The sequence below is a fragment of the Vulpes lagopus genome, chromosome 19 (assembly GCF_018345385.1).
Source record: "Vulpes lagopus strain Blue_001 chromosome 19, ASM1834538v1, whole genome shotgun sequence".
In the NCBI taxonomy this organism is placed as follows: Eukaryota; Metazoa; Chordata; class Mammalia; order Carnivora; family Canidae; genus Vulpes; species Vulpes lagopus.
In genome coordinates this window covers 1,816,815-1,835,582 of record NC_054842.1, presented here as the reverse complement: position 1 = coordinate 1,835,582, position 18,768 = coordinate 1,816,815, and the positions used below count along the sequence as shown (strand labels likewise).

At 51.8% G+C, this 18,768-nt stretch overlaps 1 protein-coding gene across 9 annotated transcripts in view; it reads left to right on the top strand.

The window, feature by feature from the left end:
• The window catches only part of NINL (ninein like), a 152,012-nt gene that overhangs the window by 89,695 nt on the left and 43,549 nt on the right, over positions 1 to 18,768 (top strand). For 5 of the 9 annotated variants that reach the window (XM_041733985.1, XM_041733981.1, XM_041733983.1 and 2 more), the window contains 9 exons: positions 1,135 to 1,325; positions 2,026 to 2,178; positions 4,772 to 4,942; positions 8,101 to 8,237; positions 9,490 to 9,630; positions 14,745 to 14,919; positions 16,017 to 16,127; positions 16,706 to 16,786; positions 17,550 to 17,600. In XM_041733985.1, the coding sequence (XP_041589919.1) occupies positions 1,135 to 1,325; positions 2,026 to 2,178; positions 4,772 to 4,942; positions 8,101 to 8,237; positions 9,490 to 9,630; positions 14,745 to 14,919; positions 16,017 to 16,127; positions 16,706 to 16,786; positions 17,550 to 17,600 (1,211 nt within the window). The remainder of the gene's footprint in view (positions 1 to 1,134; positions 1,326 to 2,025; positions 2,179 to 4,771; positions 4,943 to 8,100; positions 8,238 to 9,489; positions 9,631 to 14,744; positions 14,920 to 16,016; positions 16,128 to 16,705; positions 16,787 to 17,549; positions 17,601 to 18,768) is intronic. The other 4 variants (XM_041733987.1, XM_041733986.1, XM_041733989.1 and 1 more) reach the window with 4 other exon arrangements.

The following is an 18,768-nucleotide window of genomic DNA, read 5'->3' as shown; positions in this document are numbered from 1 at the left end:
AGTCAAGGACAAGGGCCATCGATCATTGTTTACCTCAGTGACCATCAGGGGCGCTGACTTGAGTGCCCACTTGGGCTGCTGGATGAAGCACATGGAGCATGAAGAGCAGCCACGCCATTGCATCTTTAAAAACAAATAAACAAACAAACATTATTTTTTTAAGATTTTATTTATTCATGAGAGACCCAAAGGGAGAAGCAGGCTTCCTGCGGGGAGCCTGATGTGGGACTCAATCCCGGGGCTTCGGGATAATGACCTGAGCTGAAGGCAGACGCTTAACCACTGAGCCAGCCAGGTGCTCCCTACGCCATTGCATCTTAACTACTGTGGCCTCAACGTCTAAATCTAGGGCGAGAAAGGAAGGACTCTCCGAGAAGGTTTTGTGTGGTGCAGGTTTGGGTCTTTGCCCACAGGTTCTTCCTCGCCTTGAACGGAAACCTTCCCACTGGATTAGAACTGAGGGTAGTGCAGGAAACTCACATCACACTTCAGAGGATTTATTTACCTCCCCCGCCATCCCTGGGAAATAAACCCTAGCATTAGAGGTGCTTTTATGTTTTTACTTAGAAATTTCAGACACTTGAAGCTAGAAGAGACCTCACAGAAGGGGTCTTCAACCCAATACAGTGTTGTTGGTGAGCACACAGGCCAGTATGGACTGGCCATGGAGGGGGAGGTTTGGCTTGAAGTGTGGCACATCCATGGATGGCTTTTCATGGATACCCCCAATGTCCACACGTTCTTTGGCAAAGCTCAGAAACAAGTTTCTAGAAATTGATTTTTTAAAAACTAGTCTTTTTGTTGTTGGGGTTTTTTGGGTAAATACAAATAATGCAGCCCTCTTACATGCTTTCTGTGGTCTGACTTTAGGAAGTTCCCTTCAGAAAAAGCTTTCCCCATGTGGACTAGAGATTCCCCTGCACTGACATTTTACTATGAAAAGTTGTAAACATAGAATGAAGATGAAAGAATCACACTGTGAACACCGTGTACCCATCACCTAGATTCCACCTTTGATGCTTTGCTACTCAAGTGTGTCCATCTGATTTCAGAGTGAATTGCCAGCATTGTTGTGTTTCCCCCAGCTGCTTCCACCTGGAGCATGGGATTTACCTGTCACTCTCCCTGCTTCAGGCCAGCTGCCAGCTTGGGGTTCCGAGGTCTTCGGGTGCCTCCACAAGCCCTGCGGCCTCTCTTTGGATACGCCCGAGAGCCGGGTCCGGGGCATCTGGGAAGAGCTGGGCGTTGGCAGTAGCGGCCACCTCAACGAGCAGGAGCTGGCCATTGTTTGCCAGAGCATTGGGCTCCAGGGCCTGGAGAAGGAGGTGAGAGGGGCCAAGGCAGACCACATTCAAGGATGGGCTCTTTGTGGGGTCAGGCTGGTGTTGGGTCTGGAGAGTCCCTTCACCCTTCAGACACTGATGTGGTTGTGCCGCTTTCTGGTGTATAGTCCTTTCCTGACTCCCAGTGCTGCTGCTAAGGGCTGCACCCACACGGATCACGAGTAGCCTTCCCACCGGTGTCTGAGCATCTTCACCGTGACCCTTCCCCCACCTAGAGTTGCCCGGTTTGTGCGCCCAGCCCAGATACCCTGCTCTCCGAGGCAGGCTGCACTCCCCAGTGGCTGTATTCACCCCTCCCTTCCTCCTGTGGGGGCCAAGGGGAGTTGGGGGGCAGTGATGATGGGGAAGCTCCCCCTTACCCTAGAAAATCCCCCTAGCCTGCTGTCCTTGCTAGTACCTGAACCACTGAGGGCCAAGGGCACCTTCTATATTTGTGTCTTCCTCCTACCATCCACCAAGTTCCTGGCAGGTAGATTCTGAATGGATGTTTGTGGAATTGAGAAGTGCAGGTGGCACCTGTTTACGGTGGAGTGGAAACTGAGCAGGCATGTAGAGGTCATAGGCTGCAGCTGGGGGAGGTCAGGGGTATCCCAGACCGTTTGAATTTGGTAAGGGTGAACAGACTGCCCTGCTTGGGGAGAACAACTGTGGCCTCAGGACAGGTGTGGCGGCTTTTGTCTAGGAACTGGAGGATCTGTTTAACAAACTGGATCAAGATGGAGACGGCCGAGTGAGTCTCGAGGAATTCCAGCTTGGCCTGTTCAATCATGGGCCTACTTCACTTCCAGGATCTTCCACCCTCAGCAAACCAAGCATGTCCTGGTCTCATTACCAGGTAAAGTGGGATGATTAGGCCTTGAACCACAGCAGTAGCAGTGGCCTTCAGCATCTGCACAGACCTGGGCATTGGTGGGGGTGAGCACACATACGAGTGCACGTGGCTTAGATTCTAGAACCACACAGGTCTGGGGCTGATCTGACACTGCCCCTCCCCAGGTGTGTGCCCCTGATTGAGTTACTTGCCTTCTCTGGGCCTCAGACTCTTCATCTGTAAGATGGGCTCCCACCTCATAGGGATTTTATGAGGATTACATGCAGTTTCTCAGTTGTCTCCTCGTGGCCTATCCTAGTGCAGGAGAGGCTGCTTTCATCCTCGCTGTGGTGCTGTGAAAATACTCTGTACCTTCCCTAGGAGTGGTTCTCCAGGTACTCCTCACCCTGTGCTTGCCCTGTCCTGTATTCCTCAGTTTTCTCTCTCTTGTACAAATACCAGGTCTCTGCAGATGGAGGAGTGCAGATTTTAGGCAGTTATTTAATTGTGATTGCATTTGTCTTTTCTCCATGCCAGGACAGGAAAACCTCTGTCTTCCACCACAGGGCACCATTCTCTGGGGGAATCTTGCCGATGCTTCTCTGCTGACATGGCTAATGGTGTAGTTTGTGGACAGTGGTGCAGGACTGGGAACATTGTTCTCTGCTAGGCTGGGTGATCTGAGAGTCCAGTCTCTGAATCTGAACCCGATGAGCATGGACAGAGAGGAAACTAGGAATATTAAAGGAAGGTGTCAGGCCACATAAGGTCAGAGGCCATGATGAAGTCCCAAACAAGTCATGCTTGGCACCAGTAGAAGGATTGTGCCTCTTCTCTGGTGGAGGTCCCCCTGTACCTGAGTCCCATTGAGGATGCACAGCTGAACAGGGCTGTGAGCCATGGGACGCAGCAATGAGGCCGGGCAGCACCCATCTTTAGTCAGAGGTGCTGCTTGGGAAGTGCCCTGAGCCAACACAGCTGTGGGCAGAGGACATTGCATCCATGTGTGGACTCCAGCATGGCATGGTGGTCCTGGCCCTCAGGTGTGTGGCCTAGCTCCCACCTTCTCCTGCTAGGTCGCCATGACACACCTGTTCTTGAGCTCACAATTCCTTCCTCATGAAGGAAACGGGTGGGAGGGAGACAAGGATTGTCAGGGTGCATTTGGGTATCTGAGCTTCTCCACACAGCCGCCACGTTGCCAGCCAACGTGAGCTGCCCTCTCCCTTTTTGTAAACAGGATCAAATGCCTACTTTGTAGAGCTGTAAAGTACCTAGGATGCCTTAGTGAGCAACCAATTCCTGAGTGTTTATGGAGGGACACAGCTGAGAACAGATGAGGGCTTATGGTCCTGTGAGCACTGCTGAGGATGTGAGTGTGTGGAGAGGATATGGTGGGCTAGGAGGGGCTGTTAGAGCAGAGCCCTGGAAAGCACAGCTATGGACGTGTGGGAGGAAAATGTTTCAGGCAATGAGACAAGCTTGGAATGTTTGGAAATAGCAAGAGGGAAGTTGAGAAGAGGCCAGCAAGGAGGGGAACCCTGGAGTGTGATGGGAACTCTGGTGACCAGAAAGAAGGGGCTGCTGCTCCTCATTCCTGTGGCCCCAGAAAACAACTGCTTGTGCTCCCTGGGGCAGAAAACAGTTTTGCTCGACAGATTCTTATAGCCCCTAAGCCCAAGAGATTTTCTTCCCCCATCTTAACTCCCCAATTCTGGGGCACCTGGTTGGGTCATTTGGTTGAGCATCTGACACTTTATTTCAGCTCAGGTCTGGATCTCAGGGTTGTGAGATCCAGCCCCTCGTGGGTTCTGTGCTGAATGGGGAGTCTGCTTCTCTCTCTGCCTCTCCCTCTCCCTCTGTGTGCCCCCCGCCCCGTCTCTCTTTAAAACAAATAGAGACACCTGGGTGGCTCAGTCAGTTAAGTGTCTGCCTTCGGCTCAGGTCACCATCTCAGGGTCCTGAGATCCAGCCACGCATCAAACTCCCTGATCAGCGGGGAGCCTGCTTCTCTCTCTGCTCCTCCCCCAACTCATGCTCTCTCTCTTGCTCACTGTCTCTCAAATAAATAAATAAAATCTTTTTAAAAAAATTAAAATAAATCTTAAAAAAAAAAAAACTCCCCAATTTTGTCAGCTGTGAGATGCATCTCTGAAGGCTGGGGAGATGCATGACTGGGCCATTCCACCTCTTCTTTTCAAGCCCATCTTGGATTTCTTTCCCCAGGCTGGATTTCCTAGCGCTGGCATGCGCCTTCCCCATCTCTTCCTTTGAGAAGCCAGGTGCACACCATTTCCGAATCAGGGGAAAGAGTTCAAGACCCCTTCATGTCTCCCACTAAGTAGCTTGTGCTGACCAGTTGGGCCACACGGGTGCTAGGATGTGTTCCTTGACAAGGCCTCTGTGGACGGTAGGAAAGCAGGCCTCAGGCCAGGTGTCTGGAGGCCTGGGTTCAGACCTCCACCATGTCACTGGTGAAGCCATGAGGATGTGGGCAAGGGGCTGACGGTCACTGTGGGAGCTGTTCTTCTCAGGCCTCAACCAGACAGCTGGAAAATCTGAGGCATGAACAAGAGGCCCACGGGCTCACAGGCATCTTTGCTTTCCCCTCACACAGGTCCTGGAGGAGGGCGGCTGCCAAACGACCACAACATCGTCCCTGGTGTCGGTGTGCTCAGGCCTGCGCCTCTTAGGCAGCATTGATGACGGCACTGGCTGTGCATTTCCCGAGCAGCTCATTGCTCTGTGGGCCCAGGAGGGGATTCAGAACGGCAGGGAGATCTTGCAGGTCTGGAACTGGTCACTCGCAGTGGCCCCTGGGGGAGTGTCCAGGCAGCTTGGGGTGGTGAGGGACCGTGGGGCCCTCTGCCCTCCGTCTCAGAGGCTGGACAGAGAATCCCAGGCACACAGGGCCTGTGCTCTCTGCGGAGAACCCCATGAAGGAAAGGCCTGTTTCTTCTTTATTTCTTGCTATTAAAATATAGGAGATTTTAACTTAAGATAATAAATAAGAGGTAGAACAGTCTGAAGCAAATCCATCTGAAAGTAGGTTTTGGCATAGTAGACATTTCCCTCAGTGCACTGCTAGCCTTAGAGATGTTCTGTGTGCCTGAAGGAGGGAGGTCAGTCCCAGAGAAGGGCAAGAAATTGCTTTCCTTGTGATGGAGATACTGGATGTCACCATCCCAGTAGTCTGAGTGTTTCCATGTTGTTGAGGCCAAGCTCCACAGGGAACCTGGATTTTATCAGAGCCACCTGCTGGCCTGGGCGAGCTGTTCCTCTCCCTGCATAGGCCTGACCTGCCCACATCCTCTCTCCAACACACACTCAGGGCCATGGAGGGCCACCCTGTCCTGCTGCCTCCTCCCAAGTTCCTGCATGCTCTTTGGTGGGCCGGCCCACAAGGCTGTCTTTATGCAGGGCCCGTCTAACCTCCCCCAGGGACACGGGCCCAGGGACACATGGCCAGACCCTTATGCTTTGGAAGGAGCTTGCTCCAGGATGGCCTAGGCAGGTATGCACAGGGGCCGATCAAGGGTTAGGGAAGAACACACTGCTGGAAGTGCATGCGGTGAGCTGGACTGATCTCCTTCATCTCCAAAGTTCACTTTGTGTTGTAGAAAAAAAAAGTGTGAACTGTATAGGAAAATATAAAAGAATAAAAGCCTGCCCCTTTTTACTCCCATTCTTCAGGGTGGCAACCTGACGGTTTAGTGGCAATTCTGGGAGCCCTTCCCTACACAGAAATGTATTTTTAGATATTTCAGCTTTACATGTAAATTTTTTCTGTTCTAAATCTTGGCATTTAAAATATATACTTACATCCCATCTGCTCCTGTGTTGGTGTTTCTTCATAGGCTAGATTCCTGAAGTTACGTGTTTTGACTCCTGATAGGCTTTGTCATATTACCTTGGTGATCAGGACCACAGGCCACTGCCCCAGCAGGAGCACCAAGCACACTGTGCCTGAAAAGGAAAGGCCTTTCTCTGGAGACAGAAGCACCCAGCTGGGTGAGCCCTCAGCCTGGACATGGTCGCATCCAATCCCAGCTTCTCAAGACCACTCCTGGCCATTTCAGGGGGCTTCTCTATGTAGGCCCTTGAGAACGCTCTGTGAAGAGGCCTGGGTTTGGTTGTCTGTCCCTCCTCAACAAATCACCAACTGAATTATACCTTTAAGCACACTGAGCATTCCTGCTGGAGCAGCTTCTGTGGGTCAGGAATTTGGGAACTGTGTAGTAGGTGATTCTAGCCCAGGCTTTCCCCCGAGGTTTGGCACATGTATTGTGAGGGTCTGATGGGCTGAACTTCAAGTCAGCAGGCTGATGCTCACTGTAGCAGGAGGCCACTGTGTCTTGCGCATGGCCCTTTCCTAGGGATGTTTGGGCAGTGGCTTCCCTAGAGCACCATCTAAGAGAGAGCGGGGAGGAGGTCATGTCTTCCAAGCCCCAGCCTCGGAAGGCATGTGCTGTCACCTCCTCGGTGTCCTGTGGGGTCACCCAGATTGGCCCTGTTGGGTGTAGGAAGGGAATACCTGGATGTGGATGCCAAGAGGCAAGGGGCATGGAGCTGGCTGGAAGCAGGCTCCTGCCCAAGCCATGTGGTTTTGAGGACTCCTTTCTTTTTCTTTTCTTTTTTTTTTAAGATTTTATTTATTTATTCATGACAGACACATAGGGAGAGAGAGAGGCAGAGACACAGGCAGAGGGAGAAGCAGGCTCCATGCAGGGAGCCTGACATGGGACTCGATCCAGGGTCTCCAGGATCAGGCCCTGGGCTGAAGGCGGCGCTAAACCGCTGAGTCACCCGGGCTGCCCTGAGGACTCCTTTCTTGATCAGGAAGCTGCTACTGTGACCTGTTGTGTGTGCCCTCTGGCTGGTGCCATGACTGCTGAGCCGTCAGTACTTGTGGAGAAACAGCTTGAGCTTCCCAGTCCCTCCAGACGCTTCACCCTAATGTCCTGTCTCTTCAGAAGTGCTTTGGGACGTGGGGGAGCCGTGGGAATTTGAGTCTCCATTTTATAAGTTCTAGAAGGCAGCAGGCCTCATTCCCACGTGTGAGCTGGGAATGCTGTGGCTCTTTCTCTGCGAGCCCTGATGTGTGTCCTGCCTGCCTCTGGACTGGGGCGTAAGTGTTGATTTTTTTGACATCATAGAAAGAAGCAGAGGTCAAGAACACTCAGCACTAGAAAAGCAAATGTAGCAAAGTGTTTGTTACTGTCAGCTGAGCGGAGGGGTCTACATGGTTTATTATCACTGTGGTATAATACATATAAATTGTTCTATTCTCTTATTTTCAAAACCCTGAGGGGAAAAGAACGCTGTGTTCTGTGCAGTGCTGGGCTGTGGCTCATCTGTTGGATTGTTTTTCCACCCATCTGTGCACATATTTCACAGAGATTCTATTAATTTGAAATGATAAAAACTCAACTCTAAATGGCTTAAGCAGAGGGGACATAGGGGCTCACTGGGCAGGCACTCGGGAGCAGGTGTCCCAGGGGTATCACCAGGGCTCTCTTCCATCTGTCCTCTGCTCCCTTCTCAGTGACGCTGACCTCTGGTCAGGTCTTCTCATGCAGCAGCCAAGGCCAGCAGGCTCTGTACAGCCTTGCTTCACAGGGAGAAAGGCCTCTTCCCGGGCCTCCCATCAGTTCCCTTGATGTCCTCTGCCTGGAACGTGCCCCTTCTGTGTCAATTCCTTTTCCACGAAGAGGGTCTCAGTCCTGCCTGGGCCACATCCACCCTGGTGAGGGGTGGGGGGAGAACTTTGCCTTGTCAGGGATGATCGGGGAGGCAAGGCCAGAATCCCATGAGCAGGGGTAGACAGAGGGCAGGTGCTGCCTACAGGACAATATGGGTCTGGGCCTTGCCGATTCTTAGGAAAGCCAGGAAGTGTTTGGAGAAGCCACACATCCTTTCCTGCCTGATGGGCTTTGTTGTTTCCAGAGTCTTGACTTCAGTGTGGACGAGAAGGTGAACCTCTTGGAGCTGACCTGGGCCCTTGAGAATGAGCTTATGATGGTTGGTGGTGCTACTCAGCAGGCGGCCCTGGCCTGCTACCGCCAGGAGCTGAGCTTCCGCCAGTAAGAGCCCAGGGTGGTTGGGTAGGGGGGTGGGTACAGCTGGCCAGGCTGCCAGGAGGGGAACCCTACCCTGGGGGCACCACCTTTGCCACTGGCTATTCTTTTGGTGGGCACTTTTGTGGGGACAGGGAAAGAGCAGAGTGCTCCCTGTGCCTGGAATGACATCCCCATGTGTGTGGTTTGGGGTTTCAGGACCCAGTGGCCTGTTCAGTAGCTGCGGTTTGGGCTTTTACAGCCACAGAATTTCAGAGTTACTGGCTTGTCTTTATATTTGGTGAGAAGCTTACAAACTGATATCAGGGTCCTCCCTTAGCCCCTTTAGCAAGGTTCCCAGCGGGCATTTGGACCTGACACATCTTACTGACACTGGGGCTCTTGGGTGCAGAGGCAGAAATCCTCCAAGTGGCAGGGGTGAGCTCCAAGAGCGTGTTGAGGGCTCGTGGGCTGGGGCAACTGGCAGGAGAGCAGAAGAAAATGTTCCTCAATGTGGCCCCCAAGAGCAAAGTGACAGGGTGCTGAGAATGCAGACGATTTTAGTTGGGTTCGGCTTTCAAGTACTGAGTACTTGGGTCATCTGTCCACTCAGCAGATGAGCGTAAAGATCATTTTTGTGTTTATTGATGTTCCAAAGCTACAGGAAAGAAATCATGATGGCTAAGCCTTCTGACCAGAGGCAGCTCAGCAAATAGGACCCCAGAAAGACTGTGTCTTGGGAGGACGGAAGGAGATAAGCTCTGTCTCCTTCAGGGGGAGAAATGGTCACCAGAATAGTAGGTGCTGGGGCTGTGTACAGAGCCTCGGTGGGGCCTGCTCTGGGTGACTCACCTAGATGCCAGGCTGCAGGTAGTGGGGGATGACCAGGCAGTATATGGGTGGCCAGCCTTCTCCCCTTCAGGTATCCAGTCCCAGATTAGGTGCTGGAGATTCCTGGGAGAGGAGACAGGAAGGGGCATGGATAAATTCTCACCTGTTCTGGGCCATCTGGAGGTCTGGCACACTGTTTCAGACTTCCTTGGTTCAGAAACTTTCTGGAAACCTTCCTTGGCAGGTCATGTAGCTTCTCTGTTGTATGTGCATCTGTAAAAGGGGCATGGTAATTCTGGAAATCACCTTTAGGAGATAGCTGGTGGTGGCAATGAGGTCAGAGCATGGCACTTGCCATGCTCTGCACCCAGTTAATGCAGCCCCTTTTATCATTCATGCAGACACGGGGCAGGTGTCCCCATCTGACCCTGTCTCTTTCCTGTGACAGGGGGCAAGTGGAGCAGATGGCAAGAGAGCGAGACAAGGCAAGGCAGGACCTGGAGAGAGCTGAGAAGAGGAACCTGGAGTTTGTGCAAGAGATGGATGACTGTCACTCAGCCCTAGAGCAGCTCACAGAGAAGAAAATCCAGTAGGTCCTAGGGTCGTACCCAAGCCCATAGCTGCAGCTCCTTGGCAGCTGGGCAGTAATTCCCCAGCCTTGGCTAAGGAGGGTGGTGGTGGGTGCAGGGCTGCTGCTAGCCAAGGCTGGGGTCATGAACTTGGTGGAGCTGAGGCCCTCCTGTTTCACCTGAGCCAGTAGAAGTCTCTGGGGATGTCCCTCCTTGAAAGAAGGGGGAGGGGTGCATTTAAACAAGTAGCTATGCTCTCTGTGATGCGGGGACATGTGCGGGAGCATCCAGCTCTGTGTGTGCCGGTCCACTGCAGGCAGTGCCTTCGTGAGGTATGATGGGCCAAGCAGAGCCCTGGGGAATGGGCTGCTCCATTGGTCGGGCTGGTGGCTGGACATCAGAGGGAGGGGGTCTGACCTTTTATGGACACAGAATCTACCCCTCTGGCTTATTAGCCAAATGTGAAGAAATCTGGCCCCCGAGGATCTCCTAGGCTGGGGCATGCAGAGAGGCTTTCCATCCCATTGTGGGGAACACTCTATGTTAGGCTTCCCTCACAGAGCTCACCTGGTTCTTCACTTTCTGGAAACTTTTGTCACCTGGAGTATCCCCTCAAAGATAGCAAAGGGTGTGCACTGTGGAAAGTCCAGTGTGCTATACTCAGCTCTTGGTAGTAGCAGTGGCAGGGGCACAGGGAGGCTCCAGCCTTCCCTCCTCGTCCTCCCTCACCAGCCCTCCTGTGATCTTGGGTGGACGGAGCCCTTGAGGTTCCTCATCGGTGAAATGGGAATGGTGACAGGCCATCCTTTGCACAAGAGGGCACCAGTCAGCATGTGTGCACCTGTCATGCCTGCAGGTTAGCCATGTGGGGCCTCCGCAAAATGTGTGACCAAGAGAAGCAATACTTCAGGTAGTATACATGGTTTCAGTGGGCAGAGGACTGAGCTTGTGACAGGCCGTCTCATTCCTGTGCCTCTGAATGTTCCTCTCACTGTCGTGTGTGGTTGTGGCATGTGAAGCTAACATGTCTCTTGCACCAGCCCTGCCAGCAGTTTGTGGGTATTGTGGCCTGCGGTACATGAAGTCCCCTCTTGCATGGCCCTGGGCAGTGGAAAGGCCTTCACGGGGACCTTTTCCCTGCTCCATCTGCCTTACTGCAGGTTTCTGAGCACCATCCCAAGAAAGCCTTGCTCCTGCCCTGTGTGGGGACTGTCGTGGTTATAGTTACAAAGCCCTCACCACAGGGCCTCGTGACTCACCGTGGGAGAGACTGGAGGCACCCCAGGGTGCAGCCAGCTTCCCTGGGGCTCCACGGGTCTGCAGCACGGCCACAGGGGATGGAGGGTTTCATGGCTACATAGGGCCTGTTGATTGTGTCGACCTAAACAGTGACATTGAAGGCTAAGAGCCATGTTCACCAGGGATGCCGGGCCCTTCATGAAGCAGCCAGAGGTCTGGGGGTTGCAGAGCTAGTCGGCCCTTAGGCAGGAGCTTCTATCCAGCCTGTGAGACTGTTGTGTGGCAGTGCCCCTATTATGTGCCAGGCATCCTGACTTACCAACTGTGGTTTTACCCAAATACTTGGCTATTTAGCCTAATTTTTCAGCTAAAGAAATTGAGGCTTGGCAGCAGTACAGTAGCTTGCCCATAGTCACACAACCAGCGTGGCCCAAAATTTGTCACCTGGAGGCACATCCCGCTGTGCTAGGTCAGCACCCCAGGGCCCCACTGGCTCACCCTCTCATAGGACCCGTGTACTAGAGGTTTCAAGGGAAGGGATTGGCTGTCCCTATTGGTCTATGAGGGCACAGGCTCTGGGCCAAATAGAGCTACATATCTGAGTCTACAGGCCTCTGGAATCCCAAAGGCCTGAGATGCCCTTTCCTTACTGGTGGTGACTGGGAAAGGTCAGATGCAGCAGGCTGAGATCCTGGTCTGCTCAGCAGCGGAAGTCTACACCTCCCTCTGCCTGGTGTGGAGAAGAAGTATGCAAGAAATGGCGTCAGGGGGCCTAGTGTGAAAGAGTGAGAGGTGTGTGGCTGTGTGAGTGCACATGTATGTCCTCACTTCCACTATTCCTGTATGAAAGACTCATGGAATAATGGTAATGTTCAGGAAACCAAAACATTGATTTTCAAGAATATTTCCGATCTCAGGCGCCTGGGTGGCTCAGTTGGTTGAGCATTTACCTTCAGCTCAGGCCTCAGCGGGGAGCCAGCTTTTCCCCCTCTCCCTCCCCCTCTCCCTGCTTGTGCTCGCTTGTGAGCTCTCCCTGTCAAATATATAAAATCTGTAAAAAATATGTTTCCAGTCAAACCTGAGGAAATAAACAAACAGGGTCAAACTGTATGGAGGTGTTGGTAAGGCCATGGTGCCTAGGGTGGGAAGACCGGCCCTGACACCTTGACTTTTGTGTGGATGTGCTGAGCCACCCTTATCTCAGTGTGGAACATGGATGATGTTGATCACAGAGGAGCATTTAGTTACAAAATAACTGCATTTTATTTCTGCTCCTGTCAGCAATCCACAGTCTGCATTCAGCTGATTCCCTGGTAGCATCCAGCAACAAGCCTCCCCATTGACCTCTTCTTGCTGAGCCAGTTGCTGCTGGTGGAGCTAGAGTGTTTAATCTGTTGGCTTTTGAAGCTATTCGTGTATGATTTTGCTCACTTGATATGGTCTCCTTGATTCCCTGACCTCACAAAACAGAGTCAGCATGGGTTTCCACAGAGTGAGATTTTTTTTTTTTTAATTTTTATTTATTTATGATAGTCACAGAGAGAGAGAGAGAGAGAGAGAGAGAGAGAGAGAGGCAGAGACACAGGCAGAGGGAGAAGCAGGCTCCATGCACTGGGAGCCTGATGTGGGACTCGATCCCGGGTCTCCAGGATCGCGCCCTGGGCCAAAGGCGCCAAACCGCTGCGCCACCCAGGGATCCCCCACAGAGTGAGATTATGATTAAAAATTAGGAACTGAAGGAACCTTGGAAGAAGCCAACACAGTGGTTGCTAGCACATTGTTTCCTTTCTCGGTGCTTCCCCTGCCTCCTCGTGGCTCTTCCAACAGCATGGGTCTGTTAGACTCACCACTGACTTCGCAGGCTTGGGATCCTACCTGAGCAGGAGCCACACTGATTGTGGTGCCTCTAAGACTGTGGGTGGCAGCCTCATTGGGACCCTGGAGTTAGAGGGCCCACACAGGCCTCTAGACCCGGAGCTGCCTGAGTCCCAGACGATCTTCCTGTTGGCCCTGCACTGCCACCTACCTACCAGCCCTTGGTTCAAGGGAGAAAACTCCTTTTTAAGGAACTGTGTCTGAGAGCTAAATGTAAGTTGGTTTTAGATAATCAATTTAGGTAACAGAATTGATTTGCTTCAGTCATGGCTTGTTATGCTTGATTCTCTCCCAAGCACATGGGAAGAATTTTTTGATGTCTTTCTTGGGGTCAGAGAATCACAAACTTGAAAGCCTTATCTTGGTCTGAGAATCTGGCCAAGGGAGACACGAAGGCCCCATGAGTAATGGAGCATTAGCAGGAGTTTCTAGAAATAGCTTTTATGGCTGTATTAGGTTCTTCTTATTACAAGAGTAATAAATGATACATGTTCATTGTGGAAAATACAAGTAAAAATAAAAATAAAAGCAGAAATTTCACCCAGATGTTATCACTTCTGATGTTTTTATGTCCTTCACTTTTTTTTTCCATGCACATAATTATTTGGAAAATAATTGTATTATTTTGCATTGTATTGTGTATTGTATCACATATGCTTTTGTGGTGACTTGCAGAGCATCCCATTATGTGCATCTGCCACATTTTATTCATTTTCCTTTTTTTTTTTTTTTTTAAGATTTTATTTATGTATTCATGAGAGACACAGAGAGGCAGACACACAAGCAGAGGGAGAAGCAGGCTCCATGCAGGGAACCTGATGTGACTAGATCCCGGGACTTCAGGATCATCCCGAGTCGAAGGCAGACGCTCAACCCCTGAGCCCCCCAGGCATCCCTCCATTTTCCTTTTGTTGGATATTTTGAAAGTTTTTAAAGAATGGAGTGATACAAATAGGTGTTTTTTTTTAAGATTTTATTTATTTATTCATAAACACAGAGAGAGAGGCAGAGGGAGAAGCAGGCAGGCTCCATGCAGGGAGCCCGATGTGGGACTTGATCCCGGGTCTCCAGGATCACACCCCAGGCTGTAGGCGGCGCCAAACCGCTGTGCCACCGGGGCTGCCCCAAATAGGTGTTTTTAAAACTACCCCAAGGTTTGTGGAGTGTTACATTAGCTAGATTCATCTGACTTTTCCCCTAAGTAACAGCTGTCCTTTCTCTATCTCCTTTCCTGCCGGGTGTTCTTTCCTTGAAGTTCTGAGACGGGAAAGTCCAGACTGTGTGGAGGGGGCTGGGGAATGAGCCCCCAGTGTTCTCTGCTGAATTATTAACATTCCCAAGCCCTCTGCTGAGTGAAGCAAGAGTTGTGCCCATCTTCAGACTAGAGAGACTTGGTTTGAGAAATCCTGCTAAGTATCTGTTTCAGTGATGAAACTAATATTTGGCACTTTTTTCTGCTGATATAAATGGTTCTTACAAAAGAGTAAGGCAGAAACTGAGGGGGGAGCGGAATGCCTCCTACCTTCTCCTCTGATGGCTTTGGGAGCACTGTCCATAGGTTTTATGTTGCCTGTGTCCTGCACAAGAGGCTTGCTTTGGTGCACATTTGGTTACCTGGGGCATTTGATGGCTGTCCTGGTGTGGAGGTAGCCGGAAGGCAGAGGGCATCAGAGAGGTCTACCCCCAGAGAGCATTGGCTAGCTCACTCCAGAGGCTCCAGGACCTCCTGGCTTCCCTTATCACCTCCCCCGGCCCTGGACAGTGGGGGTGCCCACTGCCAGGCCCAGGGTAGGGGGAATTTAAAGGAGGGCCCCTGTGCTGTTTAGCTGAGGTTCAGTGACCCCATATGTCCAGCAGGAACAATTGAGTCCCAGACAGTGTAGCCAACTGCCATGGGCAGGAAGGTTCCAGGGAAGAAAGGCCGTGTTGCCCAGGAGATGTCCCTGGAGAGGTGGGGGTCAGTGTGGGTCTGGGGGGCCCCTTGCAACCCAACATGACATGTTCGATGTGTGCCTCACAGACACCTGGAGCATGGGTACCGGGAAAGGTTGAGCCTCCTGAGGTCCGAGGTGGAGAGGGAACGGGAGCTGTTCTGGGAGCAGATCTGCCGGCAGAGAGCTGTGCTGGAGAAGGACCTGGAGCGTCTGCAGGCCGAGGAGGCCAGCCTCCGGGAAAAGCTGACCCTGGCCCAGAAGGTAGGTGGGGAGCAGTGTCTCCCCAGGTTGTTCTACACTGAATGACAGAGATGAGGTTGCCTAAGGGTTCATCCTCCCAGACCCCACATTTTCCTAGTCAGGGACTGAATACCTTCTAGAAACCTTAAGTTTACATTTCCATGGTCAGAAAATGCCTGGGATTTCCAACCAAGAAATGTTTGCTGCAGTCACAGAGATAGCACACTTCTCAGCCAAAGGAGAAACGTCTCTGGCTTTTCCACCAGAGGCATTGCCCCTTCCTTCTCTCTGGTCATGGGGGCAGCAGGGCAGGTCAAGATCCGTGGGGCTCCTATTCTCTACTCTGGCTCAAGGGGACAGTGGTCAGGGGTGGTCATCCCCAAATAGGTGTTTGGGGCTTTGCTGTGCCCCTGCCCCCAACCCCCGGAGACCAGAGCATCTGTGAGGTCAGCAAAAGACCAAAGCTTACATCCCAGCCTGCTGGAGTCCTGACTGGGTAGCCTGAAGCTCACAGGGTTTTTGGGCTTTGGTGAGTGTCCTGCGACCCCCAGCCACCCTACATTTGGTTCCATCCAGTGAGGTGTCCCCCGATTCCTCCTGTGCTCCTGCCTTCCTCCTCTGCTTCTAACACGGAGCCTGCAGATTCTTTCCACCTCTGCCTGTTTCTTGCCTCCCTGGGGGAGAAGCCGAGTCCTTGCCCTGTGTCCTCACTGCTCTTCTCACTGGTTTCCTGTGTCTCTGGGCACTGCCTTGCTCCTCCGGGGGACATCTGAGCTCTGTGCTGTTTCAAATCCCTCATTTAGACAGTGGCTCAGAAAGGATTGCCCCCAGTCTCTTCTTGTGTTACTCATGGACTTCTTGAGCGTTCAGGGCAGGAAAAGAAGGTGCGCTGGGGAAAGTAACCAGCAGTAGTGAGGGGCTCCGCAGGTTGGTCCCCGGCACAGCCTCCCCTGCAGGTGCCAGGGCAGTGAGCACCAGTCAGGCTGCATTGGCAGGAGTTTCTTCCTTGCGTATGAGTGCTGCTGGGAATAAGTCTCTGACCCAGAGGGGAGACCAGCTGCCTCCAGCTCTGTCCTCCACTCCCAAAGCCCAGAAAACTGCTGGTTTGTGTCTTGTAGGAAAACAGTCGATTACAGAAGGAGATTGTTGAAGTTGTGGAAAAGCTTTCAGAATCAGAGAAGCTAGTCTTGAAACTGCAGAATGACCTGGACTTTGTGTTGAAGGACAAGGCAAGTCCTTCTGCTGATTCTTAGTCTCTGGGCACGGGGTAAAAGGTGTCAGGGACCTGAAAAAGATTACATAGGTGAGTGAATATGTTGTTTTCTAAATTTTACAATTCCAGAATGCAGAGCAAATCAGCAGGGTGACTTCCATCCTGTTTTCTTCCTCTTTATGCCAGTGCGGGGGTGCTGGTATGCTCTAGTGCCACCATGCCTGTTGATCTTGTAGTGATGGGGCCAAGGCCAGCCAGTGCCAGCTGCATAGACCCCAGTGATGGGTTCTCAGTGGCGAGGGGCACAGAGGATAGGTGTTGCATGGAGAGGTCCAGGCAGGGAGCATCCCAGGCAGCCAAGGCAGGAAGGAATGCACCCCAGGCTCCAGTTCGGAGTATGACCACCCTCTATAAATTCAGAGCATCCTTTTGCCTTGAGATCTTTTAAACGAGAGGAGGGAGGAGGAGGAGGAGGGGTGGAAGGCTATACCTGGAGGTGCTGAGCCCAGTGGAAGGAGCATGAAGGGTGATAGCACACATTCTACCTGGCCTGAGGTTCTGTCTGTCATTTTCCTGTGTGGGTCTGACTTTTAGCTGGAGCCACAGAGCATAGAACTCCTGGCCCAGGAGGAGCGGTTTGCAGAGGTCCTAAAGGAGTATGAGCTCAAGTGCCGGGTACGTACCCCACCCAGCCTCCTTGCCATCCTGAGCCATCACATGCCTTTGTCTTGCATTGGGGCCGTCGCTTTTGTCTTGGGTGCATAGGGCCCTCATGCCCCTCGCCCCGCACCCTGAGTCCCCTTTGCAGCAAGGGCACTGGTGCTGGGGGCTGTGCTAGAAGGCCACATAGCCCTCTTCCAGCCATGCCTACTAAGAATGGAGTGTGGAGCCCGTGACACAGATGGGTGGTGCAGATGGGTGGTGCAGGTCATCAGAGTCCGACTGGTGATCTGCAGACCTAGCAGTGGGTATGCAGGCCTCATACGTTGCCCCCCTGCCTGGAAGTGGCCTGTCATTCTTGGCAAACCACATTCCTGGCCTCCACATGGAGAGTAGTACAGCGTGGGTTGGCAGGAGCATCTTTTATGAGCAGGGCAGGTGGAGCCTCTGATCTGGGCCCATGTTCTACTGATGGGGCCTCCAGATCTCAAGTTCCACAAGGGGCTGGCCACGGTTGCTAGACTGGCACCTGTCCTGAGATCCCCTCAGTGTTTCCAAAGTTCCATGCTGGGAGACCCACCAAGGGCCTTATTCAGGTAGACACACCACAGAGCAGGGCACGGGTGATGAACTACAATGCCAGGGATGCTGGAACGTATCACGACCCTATTACACTCTTAAAGTTATCCAGGACCTCAGCAGAGGAGACATTATTGCGTGATATGAAGGGTCTGTTACCAATTCACTTCTTAATGATTTCCCTCCAAATTGAAGTCAGAATTCACTTTGTTCCTGCTGCACGTGGCTTTGGCAACACCAGAGGATCAAGGTGAGCCCGTGCTGTTCTGGAGTGGACGTGACCTGCTGCTTCCTGCCCAGTGCTCTTTCCTCTGCTCCAAACCCTGGATACCAGGGTGCCCTTAAAAATTCTGTGTGTGGTCAGCTATGTCACCCTCCTGCCTGCCTCCTACTGGGTGTGTGCCGGGTCAGGGTTAGGGTCTGTCATGCTGGTTGGATTGCAGTGACATGTTGTGTTTCCTCCCTCCGTTTAAGCTTGTCACCTTGATTTAGAGCCTATAACTAACCATCAGTGAACAATTACCTTAATGCACTGGAGCTTTCAAACATGCATAAACCCCGTCTTTCTTTCACAGAACTCTGTTACTTAAAGAACTATGACTCATTTCACTTCTAGTTCTTGAAGTTTGACTTTTTGAAATGTCAGAAATATTGTACATGTTCGTGTTAGTTAATCCATGTACTTAGAAATTGGCCTTTCCATATTTTTTTCTTAAGATTTGATTTATTTATTCATGAGAGACACAGAGAGAGAGAGAGAGAGTCAGAGACACAGGCAGAGGGAGAAGCAGGCTCCACACAGGGAGCCCAACATGGGACTCGATCCCAGGACTCCAGGATCAAGCCCTAGGCCAAAGGCAGGCGCCAAACCACTGAGCCACCCAGGGGGATCCCCTGCCTTTCCATTTTTTGAATATTTTTTGGTTGTTTCAAATTTTTTTTTATTTTTTTTTTATTATTATTTATTCATGATAGTCAGAGAGAGAGAGGGGCAGAGACACAGGCAGAGGGAGAAACAGGCTCCATGCACCGGGAGCCCGACGTGGGACTCGATCCCGGGTCTCCAGGATCGCACCCTGGGCCAAAGGCAGGCGCCAAACCGCTGCGCCACCCAGGGATCCCGTGGTTGTTTCAAACTTACATTTAGAGCATATAAAAAGGATCTTTTTATTGGAAAATGATTTTTTAAAGTTTTGTTTTGTTCTTTTTTTTGTTTTTTTTTTTTTTTAGATTTTATTTATTGGGCAGCCGAGGTAGCTCAGCGGTCTAAAGCTGCCTTCAGTCCAGGGTGTGGTCCTGGAGACCTGGGATCGGTCCCATGTCGGGCTCCATGCATGGAGCCTGCTTCTCCCTCTGTCTGTGTCTCTGCCTCTCTCTCTCTCTCTCATGAATAAATTTTTTAAAAGATTTTATTTATT